General features: G+C 44.5%; 1 protein-coding gene across 4 annotated transcripts in view; it reads left to right on the plus strand.

Annotated features, from left to right (window-relative positions):
- VAV2 (vav guanine nucleotide exchange factor 2) overlaps positions 1–22734 on the plus strand; it is a 284485-nt gene that overhangs the window by 220586 nt on the left and 41165 nt on the right. For all 4 annotated transcript variants that reach the window (XM_067541859.1, XM_067541857.1, XM_067541856.1 and 1 more), the window contains 4 exons: positions 3083–3185; positions 7913–8011; positions 10426–10494; positions 12484–12584. In XM_067541859.1, the coding sequence (XP_067397960.1) occupies positions 3083–3185; positions 7913–8011; positions 10426–10494; positions 12484–12584 (372 nt within the window). The remainder of the gene's footprint in view (positions 1–3082; positions 3186–7912; positions 8012–10425; positions 10495–12483; positions 12585–22734) is intronic.

Below are 22734 nucleotides of genomic sequence, written 5' to 3' on the forward strand. Positions count from 1 at the left end.
CTCATGCAGAGCCCCATTAAAGTCAGTGGGGCCCCATGCATATGCAAGCATATATCCATATGGATCTCAATGCAGATCTGGGATATGTGTCCACACAGCACCTAGCACAGTAGGGTCTCTGTGCATTGCTGTAATATTTATATTTATTAATAACAATAATAACAATAAAGATCTGTTGCTTAAATATAGGCTCTTTGTGCGCTCTTCTCCTATCCACCTGAACCGTTCCTTGTTCCTCTGGCTGTGCAGGGATCTTCTGTAGCATATCAATGACTTATGAAGCAAAGGTTGCCAGAGCATAGCTTTGAACACAGGATGTGTGATTCTATCACACACACAGTTTAAAGAAAGCATTGGCATAGAGCAGCAATATTTCCCCTTGTGCTATAAGAAACAAAGCTTTTGTGTTTCAGTTGCAAGATCGTCACAAGTGTTTGAGTTAAAAGAAAGGGAAAGAACACAGTTCCAATGCCCCCTTGGAAGTTAACAACTCAGGCAACTGTTAGTATAATCTTGACCTGACAATTCAAGGTCTCAGAGCCACATAGCTGTTTTTAACCCTTTACAATGTATTAAGCCCTTTAACACTTATTATTAGGTTTGGAAGGATTAGATTTTTATCAGTTAACGTTCGTAAACGTCGATTTCACTGTACACACACAAACCGAGGAAAAAATATTTCCTTTGATAATGATCAAAATTTACAGATAGGCAAAGTAAGACCAGTGCGGCTTGAGAACTTATTAGAGTTTGATTTAAGGATATTTACTGTGTATATTTTGATATGTGATGTTGACAACTTGGGTTTAAACAGTTATAAAGCTTTAACTTTTCCAGTCTCGAAGTCTGCTGGTCATTAAATAGTTATTGTCTGGACCTCCTCCGCTCCCTGCCACACCCCATTTAATTCCCACAACTGGGAAAATTTAAATTGATTAAAAATGCTTAAAAATAAACATTGATGTCATTCGTCAAAATTATATGTATTAAAAAATAACCTAATTGTGCCACGTCTACTTATAATTAGGCCTCAGGATATGGACTGCTTTGGTATTGTGGGTAACAGAGTGTAAGTATAGTATGAGACGCGTAGGAGATGGTCAGATTAATATATATTTAGCAATTGAAAAATAAGACTGTTCAAAACCTACACAGAACTGTTTTCCTGCTGCTCACATTTGCTCATTCTCTCTCTGGGGGGGCTAATGATTAAAGTCTAGATTCTAAGTGCTTCAAAGCAGGGTTTGTGTTTTACTGTGTGTGTTCATACATCACCTACCACAGGTGGGTCCCAGACCTATTTGGGGCCTCTGAGTGCTGTTCCAATGCCAATACTACGAGTAAAGAGCATATGAACTGTGGCCTCTGTGGGCCAAATTCATCCCTGGTGCACGGGGTGGGGGGCAAATCTGTTGGCATCAGTGGAGCTGCCCTAGGTCTGAATTGGGCACTGTGGATAAAATGCCAGATCATCAACTGGTGTAAAGTGACTTAAATTCAACAAAGGCAATGGAACTATGCTGCTTGATGGTAGCTAAGGGTCTGACCCGGTGTTTACTAAGTGGAATAGAAATAAATGACCCTTTGCTTCATGTGCTGTCAGTTACTCAACAGTGTGGTTCAGCTAAAAGAGCAACCAAATGTCAAGACCATTGATCCTGTTTCTTTAATCCGCTTCATAGCAAAGAAGCAACTGTGTGTGCATCTACCTTTAAGGATGCCTCATCAGCCATGTGCCTTTCCCCCAAGCCAGGTGGCAACAACTTCTGGAGGAATGAGCATAGGGCTGGGGGTGAGGAGGATTTGCGGTCTAATGCTTGCTTTGTCACTGTGTGGCCTCGGTCAAGTCCCCTCACCTCTGTCTGTTTCCCATATGTAAAACAGGGGTAATAATGATCTTTGGGGTAGGGACTCTCACTCAGGGTTTATATGGTATCCTGCATCTTGGCCCTGATCTTGGTTGCAGTCTCTGGGGGGATGTCTATATGGCATACTAAGCCCAGGTCTGTGGGACACAGGCTTGTGGAGTCACTGTTTCCAAGCCTGTGCTTGAGCATCCTCTTGCACTGGGTCTCACCATTGTGCGAACATGTCCACGCGGCGCTGCGCAGACCTTCTGACATGGGTCTATGGCTTGAGCTGCATCCACACTGCAAAAGGATAGGGCTTGGACCCAAGCCACAATGGGACTTGAGTTCTGACCCATCCACCTAGCAGGGTCCTGAGACCAGGGTCCTGAGTGCTGTCTGATCCGAGTCAGACTGATTTGTGTGTGGATGGAAGGGGAGTTTGGGCTCAACCCTCAGTCAGAGCCTCAGTCAGAGCTTAGTGTGCAGTGTAGATGGACCCTTGGAGGTCAAACTGGATGATCACAATGGTCCCTTCTGGTCTTGGAATCGATGAATCTGTGAACCTCCCTGGGTGTTGGCAGGACTAATTAACTTATGTGTGCCCAGTACTTTGAACAGATAAAGTGCTCTGAATAGCTGCAGTATTTGGGGCCAGGAGGGTGTTTGGTGTTTGAAATAGGCTTGTCAGAAATAATACAGCCGTGGAGTTTTACACAGTGCTCCTTAGACATTGGTGTAAGCTTAGGTGGTGTTTGTGTTGCAGTTAAGGACCCCAGCTAAAATCACAGACACTCAGAGAGAGATGGTCCCTGTCCTGAAAAGATCCCAATCTCATAGAGAAGACAGACAAAGGGTGAGAGGGGAAATAAAGGAGCACAGAGAAGTCAAATGAGTTGCCCAATAGAACCGGGCTCCTGACTCCCACGCCAGTTTCCTATCCACTAGACCATGCTGCCTTGTGATGATAGCTACAGTTCCTGGGCTCACATTGTTCCAGCCTAGGAGTGGGAAGCCCAGAGATGAAATCATGCTGCGGTAGCTGATGCAAAAAAGATGGGCCTCCTTAATACAAAATGGGAAAGAGAAATGAGGACACTGAAGTGTGTTGGGTTTTTCCCCTCTCCTTCCCCACCCCCCATTCTTTATTGGGGGCTGCGGCTCAGCTCGCTTGCAAAATCTACCTAGAGCGAATGTATCCTCTGTATTTCTAAATCACCTTGTTTACCTTTCAGTGAACATGACCTGGGGGAGGATATTTACGACTGCGTCCCCTGTGAAGATGAAGGCGATGATATCTACGAAGATATCATCAAAGTGGAAGTTCAACAACCCATGGTAACAAATTACGCGTTTTAAATACCGTGTCTTGAAGGTGGGTTAAAAAAACCACCATCAGTGCAAGATAATGATCTCAAACCCGTTTGAGTCATTCCCTGGAAATGAGGGGGGGAGGGAAGAGGGACGGGTAAGAAGAAGTGTGATGGAGCTAGTCCTGTAGGGTTTCTCAAAAGCTTTCCATAGTGCTGTCATCGAAAGAATGGGGGGAAAGAAGTTCTGAGAAGTTCCAATTGTAAAGGAAGTGTAAAAATAGTAACTCACCGCTGAGCCAAAGCAGCGTGTGTCACTTCATCCCTCTTGAAGGAGAGAGATGGAACTGATATCTGTGCAATTAGCCTGATGTGTGTCTTGTACGTATTTTTAGATCCATGCAAGAGCTGACAGATATTTGCAATGAAGACCCAGTTTTTTTCTTGGGTATTTTTACTGTACCTCTTAGGATATACCAGAGCAGGTAGATTTTAAAGCTGAGATTTTCAAAGCTGCCGAGGAGGGTTGGGTGTCTGACTCCCTTCATTAATTTTAATGGGAATTTGGGCATCCTAATCCATTAGTCAGCTTTGAAAGTCTCAGCCAAAAGCTACACATGGGTGGCAATTATAACAGGGCTCTAGGTTCTAAGGGCCTATAGACACCAATGGAAAGGCTCATGCTGAATTCAGTGGGCTTTGGATCAGTCCGTATTGCTTCTGTGATGCCTAGCTTTTCCTGGAATCTTCTGGGAATGAAACTCCCCCCTGTGCAGAGGGTTTGGGATGATGTACCACTTAAATCCCACTTGAGTCCTATTTTGAGGACTTAAGTGTTGCCTAGACTCATCTGCATGGCAGAGAATTTCTCTCTTGGAGCATTTATTCTGTGTGCAAAGCCCTGTGTGGTCAAGGGACCAAGTGGTATATTACCCAGAATGCACATGTAAAATGCTCTCCTGGAGCATGCTACCAAACAACAAGGAGCATGAAAAAGAAAAAGGCCAAGGAGGCTCTTTTCCCAGCTAATGGTTTGACACACTGCATTTGTTGTTTCTGCTGATGCAAAATTTAAATAGAACTCTTCATGGGAGCATGAACGTCCAAACTTTTTGTCTTTCCTGTGAAATTCTTCCTCCCAGGGGATCTGTGTAGATTCTAATTACTGTCTTCTGGCTGCACGCGACAGCTGACAAGATTCATAACTCTGGGAGAAAGCAGGATAAATGGACAAGTTCCTTTGCCGATGACAATTCCTCAGAGAGACCTGTGATCGTGAATCGCAGCGTGCTGCAGGTGGCAAGTGGAGGTGTGGATTGGCAGGAACTTTGCTTTGCAGAGTCAGAGAGAGCCCATGATGCAAGCTGTGTCACTGAGCATCAGGGAATGTGAATTCTGGTCTCTCCCCAGTTCTATGCTTGGTGTAACTTCCATGGAGTTACTGCTCATTTAATTGGGGTCAGAATTAGAGTTTCTGAAGGCCTAGCCGTGGGAGGTTGCACCCGTAACTAAATCAGCATCAGTTGAAGGGGCTCAGCAATCCCAAGAGTCAGGTCCTGACTGCAGAATAAGGGGACTCTTGTCCCAGTGAACTCAGAGGTTGTCTGTGTGCTAAGCAGTGTGAAAAAGCAATTCCCACTGGTCCTACCTCTGGGTTCAGACGCACTAATCTTAGCATTGGTGGAAACTTCAATAGGTACTGGCATTTTTACCACTAAGGCTATGTCTACACTACGAGCTAGGGCTGTGATTCCCAGCCCGCATAGACACACTTGCGCTAGCTCTCATCTGAGTTAGCGTGCTAAAAATAATAGTGTTGGTGCAGTGGCAGAGGCAGCAACAGCACAGGCTAGCTGCCCCCAGTACATACCCACGGCATTCAGGCAGGTTGTAGTCAGGGCAGCTAGCCTGTCCTGCCATGGCCCATGCTACCATGGGACACTACTATTTTTAGTTGTTAGCTCTGATGAACTACACAATCTGGAAATCACACTCCTAGCTCATAGTGTAAACATAGCCTAGGACATCCAGCTGCAGGATGCTGCTAGTGGGAATTTTTTTGGTAGAATAAACTTGAGATTTCCCCCAAATTTCTAGAAGCAATCAGTGCAAGACATGCTTCTCCTAAAATCCTGGGATTAGTTCAGTGTTTTTGATATCCCATTTTGAATATTTAATATTTACAAGCTCAGATTTTTTTATGCTGTCCTGAATATTGTTGTTAATGGCTGATTAATAAAAGCTTTAGCCTTTGATTTAGAAATCCAATAAACCATTTCCCTTCCCTGGGTATCTTCAACGTAACCGCTTACTGCTTTCAAGCTAATGCATGTTGGTAAAATATGAAGACGTCAATAAAAAAATGCAAGTTAAAGGAAGCCAACCAAAAATATACATCCAGGCATGTTGTCATTCCCAAGCAGGATTTTGCCCTTGTTGGAGGTTTATTTGGTTTTGAAGTGGATGTAACAAGTGTGAGATTTATTTTTTAAAGCTGTCCAGTGACTTCAAGGAAGGTGGTATGCTGGAATGCTTAGAATCAGATTGATGTTTTAAAGGTGCAGCTCCATGCTGGCTGTAAAAGTTCCATGCTGTTTTTCTCATGTCTGAGTTATGAGGCTTTGATGTACCTTTCTCATGTTCCGCTCTGGAATGACACAAGTGGAGATCTTGGTCTGTCACTGTCTTTTTGAGAACAGTGTGCTGCTGCAAGATGAAGGTCTCGTGTATATAGCCCCAGTTCAGCAAGAGGTGCAGCCTCGCCGATGCAGATTCCTAGGTCAAAGTGGAGTTTGCAGCGATCGAACTAATGGGAACTTGGGGCTAAACTACAATTAGCTGAGTCCGTGCAAGCCCTGGCTTGTCCCCAGCTGCATTTAGGCTGGAATTTTTGGCAGGGTTCAGCACTCCCAGCTGGAGCTAGGTTTTCAAAATGCTCAGCACACTGGGTGGGGGCTTTTTTGAAAATCTAGTCTCAGTTGTGGACGCTGAGCAGCCTCCACCATATAGGGTGGCAAAGGGAAAAAACATCCCAGCCACCCTAAAAATGACCTTTCAGGCAACAGCCACCTTCCCAGAGGCCCCCTTTAAAAAAAGTTGATTGTTCTCAAGGAAAATTCAAACAGCTCCTTAAGACACTTTCAAAGAACCTTACAGTGAGAGACTCCAGGGGTGTGTGTGCAGTGCACCTGGATGCAAGCCTCCCGGCCCGGGTCCCCAGACTTGTGTTAGCGGGGCTTGCGTTAGCATGCTAAAAATAGCTGTGCGGACGCTGCTTTGACATTGCGTCTTGGGCTCTCAGGCACAACCCTCCAGGCCCTGCTCCCCTCGGCTCGCGAACCCAAGATACGTCTACACTGCCATTTTTAGAGCGCCAGCGCAAGCCCCACCAACACAAGTCTGTGGACTCGAGCTGGAAAGCTTGCTCTCGGATGTAGTGTAGAGATCCCCAAGGAGGTCAGTCTGTTTGGTTTAGCCAAAAGAAGCTCACAGTGTGATTTGATAATGGTGTGTAAGTGCTTTCGCAGGGAGAGCATGCTGGTTACTAAAGGGCTCTTTAATCTGATGGAGAAAGGCCTACTAAGAACCAGTGGCTGGAAGTTAAAACCAAATGAATTCTGGGCACATATTTAGAAATAAGGCACATGTTTGTATCAATGAAGGCGAGTAAACATGGGAACAGACGACCAAGGGAGTGGTGAATTCTCCATCCAGTGCCGAATGAAGTCCCTTCTCTTTAGCAAAAGCATAAAGTTCTTTATTTTACTGTAGCGGCCTCTACTTTCATCTACGTGTTGAATAAAATTGGTGGACGTTTAAAAAAGAAAAGAGAGAGTTTGTAATATCAAGTGTATAATGTTAATCGGTTTTGCTTGTATTTCTGCATGCTTCAGATTAGATATATGCAGGTAAGTAGGAGAAAGTGACCAAAAGAGTTTGGTTTCTGTCTGGCCAATATATTGTCTTAAACTCTTTGATATGGATTTTGCTGAGTGTACAAAGAGTGGTATTCACCCTTACTGCAGACTCAGTATTGCTTAATCTCTAAGCATTCAAAAATCATGGCTCAAATTCCCATCCACAAATCATGAGATTGCCCTAAAAATAATTAGATTTAAAAAAATACATTTGGGGGTTTTTATTTGCCTTTGGGTTTTTGAGCCTATAGGGGGTCACATTTTCTAGCTTTTCTATGCAGCCACAAGGGCTAGGATCTTACTTTTCTAGAAAAATGAAAGCTGAGAGTCTCAGATACTCACATGATTCCAGGAACTGCAGCTTTAAGAAAAGTAACAGATATTATGAGTCAGTATCAAATCACAGGAGTTGGCAACACTGGTGAGGACCCATAGGAGACCAATGTATCACTTAACACCCATGTAGGCACTTGTGAACTTCACACAAGCAAACAAAGTTTAAAAAAAAAAAAAAAAAAGCCCCAGCAAAAAAAACCCACTTTTTTTTTTAACTGACACCTTTTGGTTATAGTCCTCTTTGCATAGTAAATACAAAGGGTGAAATTAAACCCAATGGGAGTTTTGCCATTAATTTCATCGGAGCCAGGTTTTTACCCAACGTTTTACAGACAGAAATGGATCCTTTTCACATAAATGATTGAAAATTTGGTTTCTGACTTCCTGAGCTTGTGTTAGTTGGGAGTTTGCTATCACTGAATGATACATTAAAGATCCACTGTAAGCAAGCAGGTTGAAACATTCTAAGGACACTCAAGCATGCATTGTTTTATTTCTCTAGAAAATGGGAATGACAGAAGATGACAAAAGAAATTGTTGTTTGCTAGAAATTCAGGAAACCGAGGCCAAATATTACAAAACACTTGAAGACATAGAAAAGGTGAGAGTCGGCCTTCTTTATATCACTACATTTCACGTCAACAGTTTCAGGCTGCATTTGATCTTGAATTACTCTTGCTGGATTAGTTCTTGCTGCTAGAGCTCTTTAATACTAGGTGGTTGTGATAGAACGCAGGACAGAGGCATTCAAACGTAAATCCATGCTGGGTACTCTAATGCACAGAATAAAGGAGCCTATTTTATCTGGTCACTGCATATTTAAAATATACTAAAAACCATCCTGATATTTCAGAAGGGTATTCGCCCCCACCCTCACTTACACTCCAACATCAGCCGTAAGAGACACTCAATTCTTACATGGCCATGGCACAGTCTCTAAGATAAGACTAGTTTTTGTAGATGTCTTATCACTCTTTGATCGCCATTGAATAATTTGAAAGAACCTATTTATTCCAGGCAGTTCTTGAAAGTGCTGACGCCACCCTGATTTGTCATTGAAACTAATTGAATTAAAAGTAACATTTCACTGGATGCATTCACAGGTTTTAATTGGTTTTGATGAATTATAGTTGCATTCTCTCTTTTAAAAGAATGATCACGTCAGCAACCAAAAGATAAAATGCATCCTTCCATAGGTGGGATATTATTTTCCTGTTCAGTGATTACAGATGAGTAGAATTAAAAAAAAAAAAAAAAATCCAGCTATCATTTCTACTTTTTTTTCTTTCCCTCTAAAATGTTTGTCTTTCTCATTTCAAAATCTTTCTTGCAAAGAACCTCTGAAAGAGAACCGCACAATTAAATAGGATTCCAGGCTTTTTAAAAGAAAGGCTCTGACATTCATACTCGTGATGTACATATTACTTGTTCTTTGAAACTATTAACCTTGTGTTTCAGGATAGAGGAAGGGTTAAATGATTGCCTTGGTATGAACTATGAGAGCTTATCAAAGCTTAGTAGATTTTTCTGCTCTGAGGCTCAGGTCCTATAATAAGGTATATTGTGTCTGTGTGTTCTGTAGCTATGGTCAGTGCAGACTTTCCCATTAAACCCATTTGTTTAGAAAAGCATCTCCAATGTAGTCATGTTACCTGCATTCTTCAAAGGCAAAGATTCAAGTTGACTAGTTTTTCCACTAATCTAACAGCTAAAATGGATGTTATTCACCATTGCAACTGATGATGACTTTGTGACGAAACTAGCAAGTCAACAACAACAAAAAGAACCCCGCCCCCACCCATCCACCCCCACTGGAGACAGATATATTATGTACTTGTATGATGCTCAGGATCATGAATCCTGCTTTTCACCCTCTCCACATGGCTAATGTTTAAATGGGGCAGGGTGCAAAAACTATCCCAAAGAGCAGCAAACTGTTAACCGGCTAAGCTATGGCTTCTATGAAGCACAGAGCAGCTGGCAGTTTTAAGAGTTCAATTTGGCAGCATAGTGACAATCATGAAATGTGTATGTGTAGGTGTTTGTATACATGTATCCAGAGCGCTCCATAGATATCTCTAACTAGAGAGAGAACTAGATATATACATATCTCGTGTATACGTACAGGGCCATATTATACCTTCCTGAGTGTGGCTCTTCTCACGGGGGAGGAAAGAATAGGGAGTAACTTCTCAGTGTAAAGCAAGGTGTCTCTCCCATCTCCATAGTGTCTCTGAAGGCATTTATCTTTCCACAGCTCACTTAGGCAGTGCTCCTTTTCCCTTCTCCCTCTTAAGAGGTATAACTGAGTCCAGGGTTCTCAGACTTTTTTTTGCTGGGACCTCCTTTGAAAACATTTCAGGCTGTGATGACCTCACCACCCCCAAAAAAGTGACAACCCTCCTCCCCCATTCCATGCCACCTTTACTTCTGTGCTGCTGCTGGCAGCAGCCTGACTTCAGAGCTGGGCAGCTGGCCAGCAGCCGTTGCCCTGAAGGCAGCACAGAAGTAAGGGTGGCAATACCATGACCCCCCTTTTGGGTTAGAACCCCCAGTTTGAGAAACGTGACTTGGTCCACAGAGTGAGAGTGCGCAGTTGATTTGTATTAACTGTCTTATAGTTCAGAGCTTCCTCTACAAGCGGGTGATAAATGTTCCAGCCTTTCAGTATGGACTGTCTGGCTTGTAGTCTGGCCTTTAGTTCATGTGAAATCTTGTTCGTGTTCTTGACAACCATTACACAAAACTTTTGTGGCACCCCACTCCCAGAAAGTCCAGCTCCAGACCTGCAGAAATGTGGCTGATCACAAGCGCGGTCTGGCAGGCTGAGTGATGCTTGCTCATGCAGCGGGATGGTTTTAGGAAGTGTCTTGTCAGTCTTACATCTTGGCACGTGTGAAAATTCACCGATTCCCCAACCCTCCCTCCAGAAAATTCAACCAATTGAACAATATTAGATAGAAACTTTTACCTTTGCTCATTTATTTCAATACATTTTCCATTTACCTCTTACAGAACTATATGAATCCATTAAAGCTGGTACTGACTCCACAAGAGATGGAATCAATTTTTATCAATTTGGAGGTAAGAGTCTAAACACTGTTGGTTAAATCTTTGCTTCTCTCAGATGTAGCATATGCGTCATCCTGTTTAAGAAAAGGCACTCAGATTTCATGTAAAATTAATTGCTTTGGTCCATGTAGTTTCAGTCATTATGGGCCACAAAGCTTAAATGGACTTTGGATTGGGCCCTTTAACACTCAAGTGGAACTTGGGTATTGTATAAAGTTTAGACAAGGTGACAGTTTTTTTGTTTACTCTCTGTGTGTGTTTCAGATTTGTGTGTTTTCAAGAACTTACATACATACAGGAACGGGCAGTGTGGCTTAGTAGGTACTTGGGAGACTTGGGTTTTCTACCCAGCTCTGCATCTGGCCTGCTTGGAGAGCTTGGGCTGGTCACACCACTTCTTTTTGGCCCAGTTCCCATCTCTGAATTGGGGATAATGGTACTTACCTCCTGTGCAAAGTGTTTTGAGTTCTGTGGATGGAAAGCGCTATATAAATACACAGTATACATCCTGTGCGCACACACAGCCTCGATTCGCCTCCACTGTGATCCTGCAGTGACACCATAATCCAGTATTTGAAGCTTTCCTCTGTGTACGGCTAAGCTGATACAGGGCCCAATTTTGTTAGATGCTTAGTGAGTGAAGATTCACCCCTGGCCAGAAGGCTAGGATAAGGCCTACACAATACTTACGTCCTATTTAAACCAGGCTAGGCCTTGCCTGCTCCTCATACTGGCCCTCTTCAGCCCTGCATGCAGCCCCCATTGAACTCAAAGGGAATTCCATGTTCAGCCTGCTTTCCAATCCATTTCTGATGTTTTGGGGTTTGACCTACAGACGTCAGTCTCTGGTTGCTCCCCTCTCTCCGCCTCCCACGCCTTTCCCAGACAGTCACAGGAGAGGCAGTAAGTTATCTGACCTATTACACTGCCTTGATCTCCGCATCTGGCTAGATCCTCCTCCTGTACCAGGTGGCCACCATGTTATCACCTAAGTGCCATCTGGGATGACAAGATGATGAATGGCTCTTCCCCCATACTAGCACATACAAAGACAGCTGGTGGATTGACCAGCTGGCGGGACTGGAGAACAGCATGAGCCTGGTTAATGGGGACTTCAAGGCTCATCAGCGTATCTTAGTGGTGCACCTTCATAGCTTGTTTACTCTGCAGTAGTGTAGGAAGTTTAGCTCTTGCTTCCGGCTGGCCCATGGTGGTAGAAGCAGCACAGGTTACTGCAATTAAGCAACTGAGTTTTCCTGATCAAAAGCAGCCAGACACATTTGTTCAGCATAGGCCCATCATGGAAGTGATTCACATTCAGTGCAGTCATTGCCCCACCTCCACCTCTCGGTCCATTTTCACAAGGCTGCATTGTGTGGGCTTTGCTTGGTGTCTCACAGTGTTATGACAGGTTATTGCGTGCTGCGGGACTGCTACTGTTAGACCTAGTAAAGGGAGTTTAATATACACAGAACTCCTCTATGCATTTATCATTGTATAACCTTCTAACTTAATTACGCCCTAGTATTTATGGTGATTTAGGGATCTATCTCACTGGAGCCATTTACATTAAAACAGTTAATAGGCAAAGGGTTGGTCTACACTGGGAATTTATATTGGCATGGCAACTTCTCTCAGGAGAGTGAAAAATCCACAGCCCTGAGAGATGTAGGTATACCAAACCAACCAGTGCTAGCTTGATGGAAGAATTCTTCTGTTTCCTTAGCTACAGCCTCTCAGGAAGATAGATTACCTATGCCAATGGGAAAACCCCTCCTGTTGGTGTAGGAAGTGTCTACACCAGGGGTGTCAAACTCGGGCCGTATGTTTGACATCCCTGGTCTACACTGAAGTGCTCCAGCAGTGCAGCTCCAGCAGTTTATTTAGATATAAAATGACAGGTTACTTAAAGAAATGCATGTGCATTAACTAAACACTTCACATGTGTGCACATAGATTGAGTTTGGGTTTTTTAACGTATTGATTTTTTCTTTGTTTTAGGACCTAATTAAAGTGCACTTCAATTTCCTCAGAGCCATCGATGTCTCTATGATGTCTGGAGGAAGCAGCTTGGCGAAAGTTTTCCTAGAATTCAAAGAAAGGTAAAAAGAACAAAAGACGAAACCAACATACAGGGAGCTCTAATTTTGACAAGCGAAGTTCTGGCTGAACATTGTTAATTATAGGGTATAATCTGAGGGCGAAACATATTGAAAAGAAAAACACCGATCTTGACAGACTAGGAGGCCCTGTCCTTTACTAACCCGTCACACTCTTATGTAGTTAAGACCCTGTTTTGCTTAGTTTAATTTCCAGCATAGACAGGAAAGGGACTGAAAGAAGGCACTGCATTTATCACACCTGGCTTCTGCCCATCAGGATTTCTGGGCATGGGTGAGGGGAACATGTCTGGTACACAGTGGAAGGATGGGAAGGGGTGTGTACTTATGAAAGGGGGCTGGAAACATGAAGAAAGAGAAGCTTTGACTAGATCCTTGTTGGGATAAATCAGTATAGCTCTATTGATGTAAAAAGGAGCTCACTTGATTTATGCAAACTAAAGGTGTGGCCCCGTGTGTAAAAAAGCTTTCCTGCACACACCATAGTGTCTAAACCGTTCTCCCAGTCCTTGGCAGTATCCTCAGGACTCTGCAGAAGCATAAACAATTTCCCTAGTAACGGCAAATATTCAGGGGTCCCAGTGTTGTACTTACTGTAAATAGGGCAAGATAGCACCACTCCCTGTTCACGTGTAAGGTCCTGATGCAGTGCCGATGTCCTATCAGTGTAGGGGCTCTTGATCCAAACCAGTTCTTTTTCTGCTCCTTTCAGTGTCCTTCCAAAGCCCCTGGGCTACTGAGTGAGTGAGAAATGAGTGACCACCTGCACCCAGGTAGTTCGATTGTTATGGGTGAAACCTCATTCTGCCCTGCTGCAGTTAGCACCTGCTGCAAAGGATATGATGGCATCAGGAATAGTAGCCTCAAGGGGAGCACCATGTTGGATAGATCATTGTCCTAGAACTGTTTTCTTCCCATATCCAATGATATCCCCTCGACCGTGGCCATGTTGCATGAATGAAGCTTTCCTTGTATTTGCCAAGCCCACGTGTGTGTTGTAGGACCAAGAGGGGGAGAGACCCATGCTGACGTCTGCATTCAAATGCAGAGTTGGCTAAACCTTTCTAAGACCGCATTGTGCCATGGCCTGGTTTGGATGTCCAAGGGGCTGAATGCCATGTTGCTAATGCGTTCATCTGTTAGACCCACCGGAGAATTAAGATGAGAGCCTGTAACTTCACAGAGGCAGAATAGTACCTCACCTTCAAGAATGTTTCACTGGGGTTTCCTCCTGTGAGATGCAAAGGGTCAATGAGAGTAAAGGGCATGCTGCATCCTTGCAGAATCATTTCCTTTGTCTACAGAGAGCACCTCGGTCTGGTAGATCAAAGCGGCTGTTCTCTCATCCATCTGGCGCCGCTGCCATCCTGCACCTATGGGAGGATTAATAGATTTAAAGCCTAGATTAAGTTACATAGAGGAGTCTGAGTTTTGGCAGCTACAAACAGGAGTATCCAGGAATACGCAGATAAGGTTAATGAAAATCTTAATAATATCCTTCATAATAATCAAAGGCCTGATTTATTGTGGAATAATGCCAGGGTGTTGTTGCTGTGTGACTCAACCAGTGTCTAGATGTGGAAATGCCTTTCAGAAATCTATAACTCCAGAAGTACCTTCTGCATTAATAATAAACCATAAAGGCAGATAGTCAGTCCATCATTTGTCATGCTGCTTTTAGAAAGTAAATGTTTTTGGATTAAAAAACATAGTTGTTCAGGAAAAGAATGCAAAATCATTTAAAAAAATACTCCTAAAGGTTACCTATATCTTTTGGATCTCCTAATTCCTGGCTTTGCTTGTCCTTAAACGTTCCAGTACTGTTGTGTTGGCAGCACTCCTTTCTGGGCTGTCCGTGTCCAGCAACCTCAATAAAAGATCCCGTTTGTGAGGATTCCTCACAACTAAATTCAGTCTCTTCTCTCCCATGAGGGTCACAACAGGCACTCATTGAAGAAAGTGTCAGAAAACAGAACTCTGAGAGAGGGCCCACCTGCCTGGAAATGCTGCACAGGGGAGGGTGTCTCAGAAGTACCTGACTTATCTGCAGACAGGCAGCACACCCAGGCTTTCCTGTTCTGGGAAGTTAGTCAAGGATGGTACTGCCAGAGCATCTAGGAGCCATGGTATCGTGCCCGTCAATCCATAAATTTACCTTGATTTAACAGCATCCCTCTCCATAGTATACAGGGAATGGGTTGCTCAGAGGGTTTTGCAACCTCTTTCTGAAAACTCCTGGGCTGTGCTGCTTTTGTTAGGTTTATATTTTATTCACACACTCTTGTGAGAGGCCTATAGGCCAGTGGGTGTGAGCGATCTTATAAATAAATGTTTGCTAATTGAGGAATTAGTGCTTGGCAGAGGTGAGGTAGCTGCATCTGTGTACCCGTGAACTTGCCAACCCATTTTCAAAAGGAGTTTCCAAATAACCTTTTTTTTAAGAGCCTGAAAACCTTCCAGATACACAACTGAATTAATCAGACCTCCAGCTGTGAGCAGCCAGATCTTGATTGGCAACTGCAAATCCTCATGTAGGCTCCAGAGACCTCAAATACCAAAACATTCCTTGGAACTGTTGTTCGGAGAGTTTTAATCACTCAGGTGGAGCAGTAGTTTTGCAGGGGCATTTTTTAGTACTACTATTAAACTGCAGATAAGCCTTGCTTTTCTCATCTGGCCTAATTTACACAACATCTGTGTCTGAGATAGCCAGATCTCGCCCTGGAACTGAACTGAACAGGTTACATCCCTACTGCAAAAGTTGCCTGTTGGGCAGTAGCGTACCATGGGTCTCCGGCGCCCGGGGTCTAAGCCTGCGTTTGTGCCGCCCCTCCCGTCTCACACACCTCCTCACCCCCTGTGCAGGGCAGGAGGGGTCCCAACACTGCCCTCCAACTGCCCTGTGGAGGGGGGGTCTGTACCTGCAGGGGGTATAAGGCCTTGTGGGGGGAGGGGGATGCAAATGCAGGCTTGGCTCCGTCACCTCCCCTCCCTGCACTTACCCACTGCGTAACCCACTTACTCTCCCGCTGCAGCCCGGAGCCGGCTTGGACAGGGATGGCCTCACCCCTCTGGCCTTGGGGGGGCCGGCCCTTCACGATGCACGGGGTGGGGTGTGTGGGAGAAGCCGCCCCTCAGCCTCCTGTGGCCCCCTGCCTGTCGTGAAGGGCTGGCCCGGTGCCCCTCACAGGCTGGCACCCAGGAGCCTGGCCCCCCCACTGCTCCCCCTCGATACGCCACTGCTGTTGGGGTGAAGGTGTGCTCCTCTCAAACTGCCTGCAGATCTGACAGTTGCTTTTCTAGCTCCTGCAGTAATTTAAGGTTTCACCGTCGGTACTTTGGGTTTTGAAAGGAGTTGTTGAGTCTAACTGCCAGCTGGGTGAAGAAGTGTCTGAGTGGCCCTGTATATGCTGGAATGCTGTACTGCCTGCCTGTAAACTGAACTCGAAAAAAGGACGTGTAATGGATAGAGTCCCTCTACGGGAGCTCCCCATCTTCTGCTGAAGAAGTCGCCAGAGCCTAACAGAGCAGCTGTGTATACATGTAGCATGGCCTTGTATGTCATTAGTAAACATGATCATTTGGATCCCAGCTGGCCATGTGGTTTCCTCATATTCTTAATGTTGTGTAAACTTGACAGTCAGTCTACACAGTAAATAGTGGAGAACATAAGTGTATCCTCTTCCCCCCTCCCTCCCCAAAATAATGGGCTCATGGTAGGTGCATCAGGAATCTTGCTGCAGGTCACTGATTTAAGATAACCTCTGCTTCGCCGTGCCCTACCCCAGCATTCCCTCTTCTTCCCCTATCCCTTGGGTTTGACGGGAGTGGATGGTGAAGGACCAGCTCATCATCCAGTGTCCCCTGCATAGGGGGAATTCTCCCCTGACCAGCTCGGATTGGTTTAAGACCATTTTGTGCTGGCTGTGTTGCACAAAGTGGGCTTAGTGTTTGCAGTTAGAGAGATTTTCCCATCTCTGAACCTAAACTGTGGCTGCAGAAGATGCATTCGTGCCCGCACACAGATATTTAGGTATAAATAAAAATGTATACTATTAGTATATACTATTACCCATTTGTGCACACCCTTGTCTTGGTTACTTAATTTTTACACGTAAATATGTATTATGTCAAATCCATGTGCTATAGACAATAAATGACATAGTCCTCCACAGACCTTTGCAGCAGGGATAGAACCCTGGCTCTTAGCTTCCAAATCCACAGGCAAAAACCACAGGCCTCTGATCCATAAGCTAGGTGAGACATTATAACTTGAGTTACAGCTACTAGGGGTAACAGTCCCATGCACAACCACCATATTTTGAAGGTGCAACGGGCACAGAAATATTTGAAAAAAAATCTAGTTCCCCATGCATGTGTAAGTGTAATTATAGATCTATAATATTCAACAAACAATCAAAGCGAGACTGACACAGGTTTGCAGAGGCTGACTGTTTAATGCTAAGAATTGCTGAACCCACTATTTTATCAGACTTCTGTGCCATAAATAGCAACCTATTTTTAACAGCTCAGGAATCGTATAAATCCTACAATATATATGTAGCTTTCCACATAGACAACCATTCAGCGCTTCCATCAGCAGCTGTAATGGCTAGCAGGCCCAGTAAAGCAGCTGGGAAACTGGAAGGTTGACTCAGTGATAGAATTTTTTTAAGGCCCATTCTAGAGCAGGATAATGCTTCAAATCTCTGAGCACATCCCTTCTCCCATATCTGGGACTGTCATTGGAGTTCCTGGTATCTCAAGTGAGATCAGAGTTTGGAAGAGTGAGAGTAAAAAAATCTCTGCTGAAACAAAGCTTTTGATATCCACTTCGGGGAAAAAAGAGAGGCCTCAAGGCACACGTCCTGTGTTTGTCACATTGTCAGGCAGGGACATCATAGATGTCAGTGATGATCGAGTGTGACACATTAGTGAATGTGTGCGACAGGTCGCCCTCTGTGCCTGATCCATAGAGGATATGTCTATTACAGCCTCACCTGGAGAGTGTTGGCTTGTTAGCCCAAGCTGTAACTGCGCGCTTTTAGTTTTGGAGGTCCTTGATATGGCACCTGTCACAAACCAGAGGAAGCTGGAGCAGCATGTATGAATAAAGTCAGTAGGTACAGTCCCACTGCAGATGACACCAGGGGTCCAGCATATGCCACAGCTGAAGTCGGGCGGGCAGACACTCAAGCTACACGCACCTCACCCTGCCCCATCTGTATAAAACAAAGGGGCTGTTAACAGGGTGTTCTCCAAGCTTAACAGAATTTTAGGAGCCATCAGGAAAGGGCTAGATAATAAGACAGAAAGTATCATGATGCCACTATATAAATCCATGGTACGCCCACCTTGAATATTGCATGCAATTTTGGTCATCCCATCTCAGAAAAGATATATTAGAATGGGGAGGGAGGAGGAAAGTACAGAGAAGGGCAATTAAAATAAGTCTGGCATGGAACAGCTTCCATGTGAGGTGAGATTAAAAAAATTGGGAGTGACCCTAACTGGTCACTTTCCCTCTCTGTGCCTCTTTGATTCCCCTCCCCCTCAGCTTGGCTTCCCAGTGGCTCAGTCCATGGAATTAACTTTGAGTTAGCTCCTCTGCTGAGGCGATCCTAGTCTGTGGGTTAAAGGCAGGGTGACAGGAGGCTATTTCTTTCTAGCATCAATATGATACAGAAGCTGGAAATGAAGTGCTTGTATTTTATCCTCTCTCAACCTCTCTCTCCCCCCAAAAGGCCGTGCTAGCTAACTCTCAAAACCACTCTTCATGCCAGGTTATTCCAACAAACAAGTCAACCAACCTGCTTCAAAAGGGAATTAAACTATTAGAAGCCCCTCTGGCATATGCCATGCGAAGCTCCAAGCAGTGAAATGCCAATTGCGGACACTTTTTTTTGGTATTTGTCACAAGCCTTGAGAGATGATAAAAATGGGTCAAGCACAGCACTTCTTAACTGTGTCTGAAAGCTGGTAGGTTTTTCTCTTTTGGAAGAGAGCAGGTTTTGCTGCAGAAAGTCGATAATTGCTTTACAGTTCGGGTAGGTGTTTGCTCTTTTGCAGCCTTTGGAGATCTAACTCTTCCTGACCGCACCAGAGGGCAGTGCATTCCGGTCAGATTTGCAATGTGCTTGGGGCATGTGGCAGCGAGGGTGGAGAGAAACCACAGGACATTTCTTCTGAAGGTTCACAGTTCCTCAGCACCTTGCAATGTGAAAAATTGGAAGTGTAAATGTGCAGACAAGACACAAAGCAAACTTTGTCAATTTCTGCTAAGGGGATAAGAAAAGAGTTCCTCTCCCTTTTGCCTGCTCAATATTTTCTTTAGCAAAGGAATCCCAGTCCCCCAATTTCGGGACACTGGCTTGCTGCTATGAGGAAGGTCCATCATCAGCATCCCTTTCTAACATGGTAAAACAAATACACGCTGATTACCAAAGGCAGCTGTTTGCACATGGTGAACTGGCTGTGTGCTAGGGAACGTGCTCTGGAATCTGAACGTTGAGTGTGGACTTGTATAACAAGGGCAGTGCCGGATGGAGGTGCCAGTGAGAGAACAGAGACAAACGAGGTTTGCCCACTCCAATAACTTAACTATCAGACTCTCTCTCAAAGCTGTGGGAACTACAGTTCCGGTAATGGTTGGTAGGAACTTCTCTGCTAGGGCAAGTTGTGTGGAGGTAAGGAGGGAGTGCACACCAGACGTTCTCAGCGTGTGTTTTATGAGAATGGGGATTCATAAGAACTTTGTTTCACCCACACAGCAGTGCTCCTCAAGGCTCCAAAATCCCACCATACTGCACCCTCTTCCCCAGGAGAGCAAGTTCTATGTGACCACCCCTATTCCAGGAAAACAATCTAATATTGCCCTTGTAAATAAGTTCATCGCTAATCCATGTGCCCTCTACATAATGCGCTGACGTTCGCTATGGGCTCACTATGTTATCGGTGTATTAAAGCTGCTTGTACAGGCCACTGAAATGTGCTTTTAAATAGAGTGAGGTGGCATTTTAAATTGTGTGTGGGTGAAATCCTGGCCCTGCTGAAATCAAGAGGAGTATGACCACTGACTTTAGTGGGGCCAGGATTTCACCCTGTGTATCCAGGGGCTCTTTGGTGGGAAGAATGGTTTAAAAGGTGAAATGCACTAAGATAACGTGCATTGATCAGGGGATGAGGATGCTGTGAAAAGATTTCAGCCAGCTCTGAACACTGGCACAACCTCCCCCAGGTAGGATGTGAGATGGCCTCCATTACTGTGTGCAAAGTGCCCTGAGGTTCTTGCATTCGAAGGGCGAAGTGTCATTTGATAATATGGTTTGTTGTTCTTGCCATAACCATAGGGCAGCTCTAGCTGGGCATGTAGTACTGGGCCCTGTGGAAATACCACAGGTAGGTAGATGAGCCAAAAACGTGGGCCAAGATATAACCTGATGGGTTAGAATCAGAGGATGACAGTTTAAACATAAAGTTTGGCGTTGAGAAATCTTGCGAGCAGTAGACTTAAACAGAGCTTTGCTCTCCCTTTAACTACGGGGGAGGTATCTTCTTCCTGCACTGATTCAAAAATAGGGGAGCTGTGGAAATTGGACAATGTGCATACTACTAATCAGCCGGAAAACAGGAGAACTTTGGTGTGGAGAACTGATGGACGGAGGGGAGGAGGCTGGTGGGTTGCTCAAGAGGAGAGGCAAAAAGTGCCTTCTGTTAGGGCTGCTGTTTCCCTCATCTAATTGTGTGCTTGTTCCTGTATCCAACTGCGGCACAATGTACCAAGTAGGTAAGGGAAAACCCCTGCAGAGCTGCTTGTCTTTCAGCTTTGTCTCTGAATTTCTGCCCTCCCTTGGAACACCGACACTGCCTGCAGCAGCTGAGTGGGTGAATGTAACGTTTTAATGCTACTGATCCCAGCAATATGCCCAGCGAAGAGCCTATCGTGCGCATCACAAATAGAGAATTAGAGAAGAATTTAAGGTGCTGCATTATGTATGAGCTAAGCTGTGTTACTGATTTCATGGCCAATCGGGCTGACGGGGGGCAGTGTGGGTGGAGGGGGGTGGAGTCTACTGGGAAGAACAATTGCAGTCGCTCTTTTGTGAGAGCTGAGAGGAAGTGCAGTCTCCATACTGAGTGACTAGGGACAGAATAGAATAGGCCTTTGAATTAGTGCTTCCAGAATTATGTTTTCATAGAAGAAGAGGAAGGATTGGGACTTTCTCTTTGGTCTTAGTGTCTTAAAAGACCTATTCTAATGTATTATTATTATTATTATTTATTTGTATTACACTATCACCTAGAGATCAGGGCCCCACTGTGCTAGGCACTGTACAAACGCATAGTGCAAGATCGTCCCTGCCTCAAAGATGAGGAAGTATTAATTTCCCCCACTGTACAGATGAAGAACTGAGGCACAGAGAGCTGAAGTGACTAGTTCAGTGTCATGGGGGAAGTCTGTGGCTACATCGACACTGAAAATAAAAACCCACAGTACTGAGGTCTCAGAACCTGGGTCAATTGACTTGGGCTCACTGGGCTTAAATCTGAGACTTGACTCTGGGGGATTTTCTTTGCTGTGTAGAGGTGCCCACAGGCCAGCTGTCTGGAATACTAGTCTAATGCCTTAAACCTAAGACCATCCTCCCTTTCTTAGGTATCAACACTACTTAATGCAACCCATCTACTCCTGCTTTTCCACTCCCCTCCATGCGTCCCCAGCCGAGCAATGCATCACTCCTGTGCACTGTGGATTTTTTAAAAAATGAAACATCTTGTAAATCTCAGCTGTCCGATGGAGATTTAAATTTATGTTCTTGGAACCCCTTTTAAACCAGCAGCATATTATTGCACGTGTTGAGAAGTTGTTAAGGGAAAAAGCCAGAAGAATAATCTGTATTGGCTGCAGCTTCATCAGGTATTGAGAGTTCCATAAATCTCTCTATTCAATTACTCGGCTGGCTGTGAGAATCACAGATTTACACAGTGGCACTAGGTCAGGGATACTGGGATCTTCCCTAGCATGTGACAGGTCTCTGAAATAATGAATGAGTTATAGTACGGGGTTGCAGATGTGTCCAGTCTTGCTATCTGCAATACACTTAATGTCTAGAAAGTGGGGGGTGGAAAACATACAGGATTAATGGGATTTAGAGTTAAAAAAAAAAAAAAAATCGGTGAGACTTGACTCTTTGCATCTAACCCTGGATGTGAAAATCACTGTGTCCGTTTCCAGCTCTATGTACTGGTATGGAGCTAAAGGATGCTAATATCCCAGCTCTGTTCTCAACCTCACATACCCAGAAAGTACCCAAGCCATTCATATAAAACAGAATTACCTTGGGCAAATTTCTTAGGCCCTGCGCCTGCAAAGGGTTATTTGATGAGACTACTCACATACCCCAGATCCGCTACCTGCATGAGTTTTTGCAGGATCAGGCCTTATTTCTCTGTGCCTCAGCTCCTCCTTTATAAAATGAGGTTAATACTCACTTTCTTCACCTTTTTTCTGTCTTGTCTGTTTGGACCGTAAGAACTTATTCTTCATGGCAGGGGCTGTCTCTTACTTTGTGTCCGGACAGCACCTAGTACAAGGGGCTGTGATCTCAGTTGAGGCCTCTAGTTTTCTACAGTAATGCAAATAATAATAATTTCTGAGTCCTTTCTGACCATTTTGCAATAAAGGAAGGAACATCACATAGTGATTAAATGTCAGGAATGAAATTTAGGAGTCAGACCCAGCCCTGCAACTGACTTGCTCTGTGAACTTGGGCGAGTCACTTTGCATACCTCACCGTAGTGCTGGGAGGCTTAAATACTATTTGTAAATGCCTGGGGATCCTCAAAGGAAAGAGGTGTATGAACATGGTGTTGGTTGTCTCATCAAACGTGAACACTTGTGGTTTGGAAACCATTATGATTTATTTGTATTACTGTAGCACCTAAAAGCGCTTGCCATGGACCACGATCCCATTGTGCTAGGTGCTGTACACAGAACCAAATAAGATGGCTCTGCCCCAAAGCACTTACAATCAATAACATGAAATGGATAGACAGACAAATGGGGAAGTACAGACAGAGACCATACAGGTCAGTTTGATAAGCAAGGATATTAGCACAGCAGCCACCTAGT

Source organism: Emydura macquarii, unplaced genomic scaffold (assembly GCF_026122565.2).
Source record: "Emydura macquarii macquarii isolate MOO-44397 ecotype Brisbane River unplaced genomic scaffold, CSIRO-AGI_Emac_v2 contig_691, whole genome shotgun sequence".
NCBI classification, from domain to species: Eukaryota; Metazoa; Chordata; order Testudines; family Chelidae; genus Emydura; species Emydura macquarii.